Raw genomic sequence first — 11,482 nt, 5'->3', positions numbered from 1 at the left:
GCTCGAGGGGGGCTTTTCCCGCCTCCTCTGCCGGCCACTCTTGCTTTCGGGGCGCCCTGGGCTGCAACTCCTTCGGTAGGATCTTTCCCCGAGTCTTCTCGAGCCGCAGCCGGACCTTGCGCAGATCTCTCCCCGCCTCACCCCCCCCTTCTCCGATGCTGGGAGCCGCAGGCTCTGGGAGGGGAGGGGTCCCTCTAACCCTCCCCCCACAGGTGCGATCAGATCCGTCCCCCAAAAGAGACATTCCCCTCCAGAGAGTGGCGTAGCTGGGGGGGCAAAGCACCGAGTCTTGCAGGGAGCCTGACGCCTCCGTTTTGCTCCCCCACGCAGAATGGCTCCGGGGGGGCGCCTGCACGCCGTGGGGAGGCTCCCTGCGAGACTTAGCGCGTTGCCCCCCCCGCTACGCCACTGCCTCCGCGCCCCAGAGCAGGCCGGGCGCGGTGGCTTCCCTGCAGCGGCGGCAGCGCCTTCCCCAGTTCGGAGCAGGCCGTGCAGAGGAGGAGCCGCCCGCCCACCATTCAGCGGCAGGGCGAGCGAGGAGCGGGTGCGGCCGCCTGGCGCTGCTGCCCCGGTGGCTCTCGGACCTCGCCAGCTCTCTCCCAGCCTCGCTCCAGCTGCTGTGGTCCAGAGGGCGCTGCGAAAAGCTGGCTTGCTGGAAGGCCCCAGAGGTGCTGCAGCCGCCTTTGAACCCAGTACCTGCAGCCCAACTGGGTGCCTCACTTGGAGCCTTTGTGCCTGGACATGGCAGTGAGGACCAGTCCTGCCCAACTTCCAGCACTGGTGCAGCTGTGCCAGTGGGGGGGGGGTGTGCTGCATCCTGCGGGGGGGGGCAAACACAGAGGCCTCCACAAAGTCAGGGAATGTGTGTTTCTTTACCCATTGGCTGCTTTGCACCTGCATTGGCATCCCCCCTTCACACCTCCCTCCCCACCCCAACTCTCTGTTCCACCACCCGGCTCTCGCAACCAGCACCAGGCAGTGGCCAGCCAGCCCAGCATGGGCTCACACCAAGTCTACTGTGGCAGCCTGCTTTATGGCACATTTGCGACAAGGCACGCTGGTGGTGGACCAGTGTGCATCACACAAGATTGGCCTCCAAAAGTGCTAAGGACTGCAGTTCATAGTCATAGTCCTGTGCACACTTACTGGTCATTAAGTTGCTGTTCACTAAGGGGTTCCCGTCAGAAAGAATCAGGCTGCCAGGCTTAGAAGTGCCTTATTACCTCCTGGATCACAGAATGGCACAGTCTAGATCAGCGTATCCCAAGCTGCAGGTTGGGACCAACCAGGTGGGTTGCGAGCCTGTTTCAGGTAGATTGTGTAGCACCTAAGTCAGCCACCATTGAAAACACAGAGCTGAAAATACAGGATACAGGGTTGCTGGGCAGGGAAGGCTCCTGGTGGGAGAGAGGCCTGGTGCTTTGCCCTGAGCAGGTGGGAAGATGGGATGCTGGAAAGGGGGCTGGGGACAGCTGTGTGGTTGGGAAAGGATCTGCTTTGATTTCTGAGCTGCAATACTTGAATTCCAAGCTACACAAAATAACAGCATGAACATGATCAGGTCCTCTGGCTGATCCAGAGGTTTAAAGCCTAAATTGATGATGTCACTTCTGGCCATGACATCACTTCCAGGTTAATAACACTGTTATTAACACAGTGGGTCCCAACAGATTGTCGTTCTGAAAAGTGGGTCCTGGAGCTCGAATGTTTGAAAACTACAGATCTAGATACAAGCCTAGTGTGAATGGTGGTTTGAATTTGCCGTTGCTTGTGAATAGCACACGTTACAACAATTCTGTTTCCATTCAGGTTGCAGGCCACATCTGTGTGCATGTCAGGAAACCCCAATCATTTAAACCAGCAATTTTCAGTGTTTTTCTTCACAGCACTCTGACCTCTATGGTCTTCTTTATGGTCTTCTCCTCTTGTGATCTCACTTCTGGGAGACTCTTCCAGCTTCTGCAGCTCTGTTTCTAGGGCAACTGTCTGTAGTAATGAACTGTCTGTCCCTCTTGCCCTGTTGGCTCTGCCCTCAATTCTTTACTACAGACAGTTGCCCTAGAAACAGAGCCACAGAACCCAAAAAGGTTTTTCTGTGATTTTCAATTCCAAACTCCCTGCTGCGCAACTGCAGACCTTTCACAGCACACTGGTTGAAAATAGCTGATTTAAACACATATGCCATTCAAAAATATGAGCATGTTGCCATTTCAACTTGGGGACTTTTTATGCCTGTGTTTACAAACCAAAACATGAATTTCTACTTCAACATTAGCTTCTACTCCAACATTCGCTTATTACTTTAAAGTAAAGGCTGTGAACCTGGTTCAAATCTCACCTCAGCTGTTCCTAGTTGGGCCACAAACTTACACTCCTCCTAGCTTTGCATCTGGACACAGTGATACAGGGCCTGTTGGGTTCCAGGAAGGATTACAGAGAATGTGTGGGAAGCACTGAACGTTCAAAGTGAATGTGAATGCTAATTATTATAGACCCAACCTGGGTTATTATGTCACCTGCACAGCATAGGAGCCTCTTCCACAGGATTGCTGCCTAGGTTACTTTCAGGAAAACGGTATTTGCTGCATCTGTTGCCATTTGACTATACCCAAATACCGCAGCCATGAGAAAGTGACCCACCCCTGAGCACAGATGCTGACCAGATACAACATTTTACTTTGGCCACAAACCTGGAGAGAAGTCCTCCCTCTGCTTAAGAATTTTGGGCACCTGGCACCTGTGCTGTCCCTGGGTTCTTTGTGCAGTTGTCTAAACAGGGTTTACTGCTATTTGGCATTCAGCTGCAGCTGCCCCTGTTTTGACTCCCTAAAACTGGGGAAAGCAGCAATGTGAAATTCCTACCAGGGAGAGTGCATTGGGAGGTGGCAGTGGAGTAGCTAGTGTGGGGGACAGGGGCAGGCCACCCCTGGTGCAAAGCCAGAAAGGGCTGCCACATGAGGCTCAGCCAAGATGGCAACCACAGGGGAGGCAGCAGCAGCACCAGCCATGGTCATCACTAAGCTTGCCTCTTCATGTTCAGTGATTCTCAATCTGGCTGCTGCATTCCCCTCCTTGCCTCCTGTGGGCAAGGGGCACACAGTGGCTGGGTCTAGAAGCTGCCACACCCTCCTTCTCTTCCTGTTTGGCCTGACAACTTCTCAGTCTGGCCTTCAGTGAGTGCAGGAGAACCCAAAAGTATCATTGTCACACAATATCACAGTGCCATCACCCCAGGTGCTACACCCCTTGGCAACACCACTGGGAGGTGGTATCTCATAAGAAAGGCTGCAAGCTGCCCTTCCTTCTCCCTCAGGTTTTGGCCAGCACCTGCCACCCACAACCTCCTCCCAAACAAAGCAATTCTGGAAGATAAGTTGAACAGGCAGATTTTGCAGTCAAGTTTTGTTATGCAAGAGGCTAAACTAGATGTGAAGATGCTCGATTGTGTCTTTCATCTCTTTAGATTTTAAAAAGAGGTGAGCTGGATCTAGACTGCAGTGCTGGACAAGTAGGTCAAACTCCTCTTCCCTCACCCTTTGTTTTCCTGCGTAAATCCCCACCCTCAGCTGCTATTTGTCCTGTTAGGGAAAAACATACAAGAACTCCCTTCGGAACACAGAAGGAGGGAAGAAGCCAGCTCTGCTGGGAAGAGGCCAAACTTCCTCATTGCGCCCTGACTTATAAAACACACTATGGAGAAGTCATTTAATATAGATATATATATTTATATATGGCGGTTTTCTTTATTGATTGCTTGATGTAAAACAATATCAATAGGCAACTGTTTTCACATATTACAAAAACAATATTAAACTTGGCTCAGTCTGCAATCATTTAAGCACAGCCATATTAATTAACAAAACCAAACCCCCCTCCAAACAAAAACTAAAGAAAAAAAAAAACAACCCTACCAAATAGAGCATTTACAAATGCACAAAAAAAACACAGCCTGCTTTGGCTTTATGGGAAAATATCTTCTAGATTAAAAAAATCTTTAACATAAATAAGTTAGTATATTTTCTCAGTGTCTTTACAAAGTTATGTACACAGGTACATTTTATAACTTTAATTTTTTTTTTTCTTAACATTGAGGCAATGTAAAAAATACTGTTTAAAGATGTAGTTTTCATGGACCCACCCAGGGAACATCAGAGAAATGAGATGAAAAGAGGTGGAAGGATTTCATTAATTTCCCCTCTATTCTGTGTAGACCACAATTTTTAGAATATTTTTGAAATAATCTAATTATAAAAAGCATTTTAGAAAAGGGCATTTAAAGGGTCCCAGGGGAGGGGGATCCTTTATCTTGCTACATAACATATACATAATTCCTAAGGTGAAAAATTTCGAACACAATCTGATGGGACCTCCTCCTATGCAAGTCCCATTAAAACGAAGGTGCTCTTGTGCAACCCCTGTTCATTTTCATGGGCTTAGTGCAGAACTTCCCACTGGATTGTGCCCTCATTCTGCTCATTAGTAGAAATTTCACAAGCAGATTCCACCAATCTGCTCTTGCCAGTGTTGCAATTTTGTTTTAAAAAAATTGGTCTTGGACTCCATAAAAAAGGGACAATACATCTTTAAGAAATAATTAAATGTACACTGCACCTCTTCGTACAAATCTCTGCTTGCTGCTTTTTGGAAGCAGATTTTGAACCCATCACCTTTTACCCAACCCCTTCCCAGAACCAAAAAAAAAAAAAAAAAAGAGGGGAAAAAGAGAGGTTTATGTGCTACATAAAGTAAAAACTATATACACAGGTAGTACAATGAAGCAAATGAGGAATGCTACATCCAATGCTTTAAGAGGCAGATCTTTTAAGAGCGCCTGACTTTAGTGTTATTCAATTATGGATTTGTTTTGTTTCAGTGCTTGTACAAGATCTCCATCCCATGGAGAATCAATGATATGTTTTCTTTTTCAAACTGTGCATCTTCCTTGCTTCATGAACTCGATGCTTCCAAAGAACAAGGAAACGAAGGTTCTTAATTCTGAAATTAAGGAAGAGAACAGGCCTAAGTTGGTCAATCATACAATAGCTTGTTTCATGTTTAGGGTACAATCACCAACTGCCATCAAAACACACAGCAGGTCAGCCCGGTCTATGGAGGTGGAAGGAGATTCCACTTTGGGTGTGGCGGCCAAAAAGCCGTGTTCAGCTAATCCGTAATTACTGGGTGCAGTTGGTCTCACCCAGCGTTTTACTAGCCCAGCCCACAGAATGACATTTGTCAGGCAAAAGTGTGTCCAGCTTTTTGGAAGTCTCCAGATTCTCTCGGCTACCCGTATCCTGCCAGATTCCATCCTGGCGCCAAGCGCAACCTGTCAGCTTTTATTTATTTATACAGCAACACAAGCAAACAGGACAGGTCTCTGCTTCCCTCCCTCACCCACCCACCCCCCGAGTCTAAATTTAGACAGTGGTGACAACAGATGAGAGAGAAAGGCGAGGAGGCTTCTGCCCCCGTGTCATCGGCCCCAGTCTAAGTACTGGCTTCATCCAGGGGAGCAAGATTTTAAAAATCAGAAGCTGGCAAGACTCCCTGCATGGGAGGAACTTTGAATGAGACACAACTATTACGTTTCGTGCAGCGAACCTTGCTGCTTTCAGAGGAGGAGGGAGAGGCACGGAAAACAAAGCAAAGCTAAAACCTGCCCTGTGACTTTCTCTCCAATATGATTGGTCCACACAGAAGCTTTCACTTCCCTTTCAAACACCCAAGTAAACAGTCCGTAGTAATTCAACTCGCATGCACACATCTGTTCCGAAGAGTCTCAGCTCCCCCCAGCTGGATAGACTTGTTCTAGATGGCCAAGTCTCAGCTTAATCTTCTCCGTTGCAAATTGTATTTGGGGACTTTCTTCCAATTCTCCTGCTCCATAGAATTCTACCCTATATTTCCAAAACGCTTAGTCGTACAGTGCAATCTTATGCATGTCTACTCAGAAGCAAGTCCCACTGTCTTCAGTTGGACTTACTCACAGGAAAGTACATATACAGGATTGCAGCCTTGATTAAGTGGACACACTCAAAACACAGCTCTGTGTCACTTGCAAAACACAGTAGTGTGTGAGCTACTGGATATTACCTGGCTCAACTAAAGGCCCAATCCTATCCAACTTTCCAACACCGGTGCAGCCGCAACGCAGCTCCAAGGTAAAGGAACAAATGTTCCCACACATTGAGGAGGCCTCTGTGACTGCCTCCTCACCACAGGATGCAGTGCACACCCCATTGGTACAGCTACACTGGCATTGCAAAATTGGATAGGATTGGGCCCTAACATAAGACAGTCATGCTTAAGGCTGTAATACTACACACATGATACAAGGAAGCATGTCCCACTATTAGTAGTTATTAGGTATTCTTTAAAATTAAAATTAACAGTTCACAGTGGGGATAGCTCAGTGGGGCTTACTTCTGAGCAGAGAAAGCTGGACTGTAAGCAATTTAAGTACTGCAAACAAACAGTTTGCCATATGTGGAAGCTGAATTGGCTGTTTTTTGAAACTATTTATTTGGAGGGAGATGGGGGGGAGAAAATAACCCAGTTGTTTTGACCCCTGATCACTGAGTAAGGGGGCACCCTTTAAAGTTGCTATTATCTTATATTTAGCACAAGGAGAGCATCTGTCCCTATTCATCCTAACAAGGTGTTTTCCACCAACTGTTGTTGGGGGTCTCCCCTGTGTTTTTTTGTTGTTGTTTTTGTGATAATCTTTAGAAAAGGGAAATCACTTTCTCTCTTCTTAGGAGGGTGGTATGTAAACTGCTTTGACAACTTGCTGAATATAATCTTAATAATAACAATACTTTCCTTCAAGATTACCCTTACAATCGAATAATTTTTTTTACTTGCAGTTTAGGATAAAGATCTTGATTAACAAAATTTAAATATCTTTAGTATACTCTCATTATTGTATGCGAGTAGCAAGACACTTCAATACTAAATGCACATACAGCCTGATCCTGTGCATGTTTATTCTCAACCAGTTCAATGAAGCTTGCTCCCAAATAAGTGTGCAGAGGACTGCAGCAATAGTTGGGATAAGTTCTACCGATTTCAGCAGAATCTAACTTTCAAATAAGGCTACCTACTTTGCAGATTCAAATCAATGGGCAAATCAATGGGATTTACTTCTGAGTAAATCCAGGTTAGATTGGCCTGAAGCCTGCTTGTGATTGCCAAATAAGATACACAGGATCCCTGGTCTGAACATCTTTTTTTTCAGCTGCACAACAAAGTGGAAATCCACCAGCGAAACTGCAAAGGTTGACCAAACAAGCTTAATTCAGACAGATATCAGGCTGGGGTCTCAGAACCTCCCCTTTTCTGCAACCCCAACAAGTTTAACCAGCCACTAACAGGATGGGAAACCCACCTAATTAAACAGTTTACGTTTGATCCCGTCTTGGGCTGGATTTCTTGGGTGTTTGTTCCACTGAGCTGACACTGGGAGAATCTTCTGAAACAGCTTCTTCTGTTGTGTTGGCTCTTTTGTTTCGAGGAGAGCAATCTAAGAGGGGAAGTTTAAAAAGAAAAAGAGGGGTAAAGAAGTTTAATATTCAAAATTCATCTGGTGCCCAGAGTTGTGCTAGGCAGAGGAGGGCAGTCAAGTCAAGGAATGCATCACAGGAGGCAGCCCTGGAGTCCTCTGCTGTTTACATGCTGCGGGGGCATGGCAGCTGGAGGCCTAGAGGATCTCAAAACCTCTCTCCTTTTCCTCTCTCCTTTTCCTCAGAGGTATGAAATATGCCCACTTTGTCGCACCAGAAAGGTAAGTCAAACTGGGTTGGTGGCAGAGGGCACAGGCACTGGTTAGTTTGTCAGATGGCAAAGGAACTTCCCTGGAAAGAAGCCTTCTGACACCTGCCTCTCACCTTGCACCTTTGCAAGATCCCAGCAGCAATTTTGATGCTACCTATTCTGGGGTTGTTTCATGGCCTTGGTTGGATTTTTCCAACAAAGGCCGATTTGGTATTAGACAGCTTGAAAACTTCACATTTTAACAACTCCAGAAAAAGAAGACAAAACACACACACTTTTTTTGGAAGTGTGTTCTGTTGATTTCAGTGGCGCTCCCAAGTTTACCAGGCAGCCTCAGGTTACAATCCCCACTTCAGACTTCTGGAGCAGCCCTCTGACATGACATGAGACTGTCAGAGATGGGGATGGAGGAAGGTGGGGGCGGAGAAGAAGGCAATAAACACAAGAAACTTGAGGACTGCAGCCTTTAAAAACAAAACTCAACCTCAACACCTCAATCAAATATCAACCCCTGAACTTCTTGAAGAAGGGCTGGACCCAGAGATGGTCCATGAGCAGGTGGAAACAGGATTCACTTCCAAGCAAGTATACTTAGCATTGGAGCCTCAGAGCCCAATCCTATGCATGTCTATTCAGAAGTATGTCCCATTATAGTCAGTGGGGCTTGCTCCCTGGAAAGAGTGCGTGGGATCGCAACCTAAGACAGCCTCTTCCTCGCCTGGCTGGGGGCTCCAACACATAGCTCCTGAGGCAGCAAGTCTCTCAACAGTATGCCAAGTATTGGTAACCCAAACCAGGCAGGGTGAGGCCAGATCACCTCCATCCCCTGCAGGTGTCCAGAGTGGATGCTGACACCAAGGGAATGGGATCTCCGTCGGGTCTGGGGGCTGCTCCAGAAAGTCCCTTTGTGGGGGGGGGGGGCTTGGAAGTGTGACTCGTCAGAGGCTCATTCGCCACCAGGGATGTGCGGTGGGTATGGAGGCAGGTGAGACAGAGCCTCCCCACCGGAGTAGTCACCGCCACTGTGTAGGGTGTCTAAGCACCCAGGGACCTGTGGCAGAGCCTCCCCACTGGAGTCCTTTGAAAAGCACCACTGCGGCGGGAGGTGTGCAAGCACTCAGGGATGCGTGGTGGGTGGGGAGGCAGGTGAGGCACAGCCTCCCCACTGGAGACCTTAGAAAAGCGCTGCAGCCACAGCAGGGGGGCAAGCACCCACAACCCACGTGCAGAGCCCCGGGGACTCCAGTGGGGAGGTACCTTCCAACCCACCACACGTTACACGTGTAGACGCGGACACGTGTGAAAGGGGGACGCGAATCGGGCCCTTACCTCCCGAGGCGGGTCGCTTCCTCTGCGCGGCGGGCTCCGTCTCCACAGCGGCGGCGCCCCCCTCCTCTCGCGGGAGTCCCTGAGCGCGTCCGAGCGCGGAGCCGCCGGGCCCCCCCGGGTGCCGCTGCTGCTGCGCCGCCGGGCCGATCCGGGGCGGGCGGCTGTAGAAGGCGGGCAGGGCGTCGGGGGCCACGGCGAGCCACTCGTACCTGCCCTGCAGGGGCCGGTGGCGCTGGAAGTCGAAGTTCCACCGGCGGCGGCCGGCCTCCTCCAGCTGGCGGCGGTGCCTGCGCAGCTCGCGGGCTAGCGCGTCGTGGTCCACCGGGCCGAAGAGGCTGCGGCAGGCCGAGGGCTTGGGGGGCTCCGCCGGCCGGCCCTCCATCCGCTCCAGCGTCGGGCTCCCATTGGAGAGGCGCACGTTGGACATGCTGCGCCGCGGGCTGCCGCGTCCCCGGCGGAGGGCTGCGGGAGCGGAGCGGCGGAGCGGGGCTGGCGCCCGGTCCCCCGCTGAACAAGAGCCCCGACGCCGCCCAGCCCTCGCATAGGTCGGGGCCGGGCAGGGAGGAGGAGGAGGAGGAGGAGGAAGGCAAACTGACCCCCCCCCGAGGGCGAGCCGGGCGCGTCCGATCCAAGGGGCTGCAGGGGGAGGAAGAGGAGAAGGAGGAAGGCAAGGAAGCTCCCCGAGGGCGTCCGATGAAGGGTCCCGCAGGGGGAGGAGGAGGAGGAGGAGGAAGGCAAACTGACCCCCCCCGAGGGCGAGCCGGGGCGTCCGATCAAGGGTCCCGCAGGGGATCGGCGTCGCGGAGCAGCGGCCGCCTCCAGCCAGCGATCTCGGCGTCCTGTGGCGCACCTCCGAGGGGAGCGCTGCTCCTGCGCTGACGGGATGGGAGCGCGGGGCTGCTCAATCGGCGAGAGGGAAAAACAAGCCCGGGGGGGAGGGCGAGCCTCTCTTCCCCCCGCCGCTGCCCAATATGGCGATGATGATGGAAGGGAGGCTGGCGCGGGGGAGGGCCCGTCTATTTAAACGGAGGCGGCGCGCCATTGGTCCGGGGACGGCGCCGCCCCGACCCAACGCTCGGCCGAGCACCCTTTAAAGGTGGCCCGGGAAGGCCGGGGCGATCCTGGGCGGTGGAGGGGAGCAGGGCCCGCGGGAAGGGCCCACTCCTTCTGCTGGCAAGGAAAGACGGGCGCTTGTCGGTGCTCTGCAGCGGGGCAACCCCTGTGGCGTAGCCGGGGGGGCAAAGCCCTAAGTTGCGTAAGGAGCTTCCCCGCGGCGTGCAAGCCCCCCCATCCCTTCCCGGCGGGGGGAGCAAAACGGAGGCGAATGCCGCTGGGAAAGGAAGGGGGAAGCTTGCACGCCGCGGAGGGACTCCCTGCCCAACTTGGGGCTTTGCCCCCCCACAGGCTACGCCACTGCCTCGGCCAACGCCCTTCGCGTGGTTTCCAGTACGGCTCGCAGCTGTTACCTGGTCGCCTGGGGCTGGTGACCCAGGGCTCGACGGCTGCTCTCCCGGGCCCCAAGGGAAGGGAGCGGGGGTTGTTGCTCAGGACCTCCTCGATCCATGCCCTGGCTGGAAAGTTTCACGTTTGTTTTGCCCCCACCATCTTCTACGGGTGGCATGGAGTTTCCCCCCTTGAGCAATTTCTTGGGCCTTTATTCCCCCCCCCCCCAACTGAATAGGGAGAATGCAGTGGCATAGTTAGAGGGGGTGAGCCATTCTGAGCCTTCTGAGCCATTCCAGCTTATATGCTGTGAGGTTCTCCCTGCAAAACTCAGTGCTTTACACCCCCTTTAGGTATGCCACTGGGAGAAAGAAAAGAGTTCCCTTTGGGCAACTGGATCGGAGGCAGATGAATCTCTTCCCTCCCCTCCTTTCATGGTCTTGTTTTGGGCCCCCACAGCCCCAGTTGGTCCTACAGGGGGATCTCTGCACAGTAGGGGTGGGCCACATTCATGTCCTTTGTGGGGTTCTGTGGGCCAAGGAGAAACAAAGACATTCCTCCCCCTTTGAGGTGATGCAATAGTTTCACTTCAATGCAACACAATAGCTATGAGGGTCCCTGGATTCACTGTCTCTGGCACTATGCCCCACTCCCTCTACTGCACCCTAGATGGAGTTGACATCATTGACTGTCAACCCTCTAGTACCCCCTGCCACCCCACATGGGACAAACCAGCCTCTCTCCTGGCTTCCTCTGGAGCTGCAGTCCCAGTTTCATGGTTGGCATCCTCCTGGTGCAAGGGCCCTCCTCTCAGCCTGCTGCCCCAGTATAGAGGTGTGGGATCCCAGGTTGCTGCTGGGCTGGGGATCCTGGAATCTCCGCATTGCCCTTCTGGTCTGGTGCTTTCTGAGTGGGGGTCTCTCTCTTCCTCCTCCCC

The 11,482-nt window shown here is 51.8% G+C and overlaps 1 protein-coding gene across 1 annotated transcript; it reads right to left on the bottom strand.

Annotated features, from left to right (window-relative positions):
• Positions 1 to 3,704: 3,704 nt before the first annotated feature.
• Positions 3,705 to 10,070, bottom strand: CDKN1B (cyclin dependent kinase inhibitor 1B). The gene is made up of 3 exons (XM_066632264.1): positions 9,103 to 10,070; positions 7,388 to 7,522; positions 3,705 to 4,995 (listed from the first exon to the last, which is right to left on the bottom strand). The coding sequence occupies exons 1-2, from the start codon at positions 9,527 to 9,529 to the stop codon at positions 7,401 to 7,403; spliced, it is 549 nt and encodes a 182-aa protein (XP_066488361.1). The 5' UTR covers positions 9,530 to 10,070; the 3' UTR covers positions 3,705 to 4,995; positions 7,388 to 7,400.
• Between the last annotated feature and the right edge of the window lie 1,412 nt (positions 10,071 to 11,482).

This window comes from Tiliqua scincoides, chromosome 6, assembly GCF_035046505.1.
Source record: "Tiliqua scincoides isolate rTilSci1 chromosome 6, rTilSci1.hap2, whole genome shotgun sequence".
In the NCBI taxonomy this organism is placed as follows: domain Eukaryota; kingdom Metazoa; phylum Chordata; class Lepidosauria; order Squamata; family Scincidae; genus Tiliqua; species Tiliqua scincoides.
This window is presented reverse-complemented; position numbering and strand designations above follow the sequence as displayed.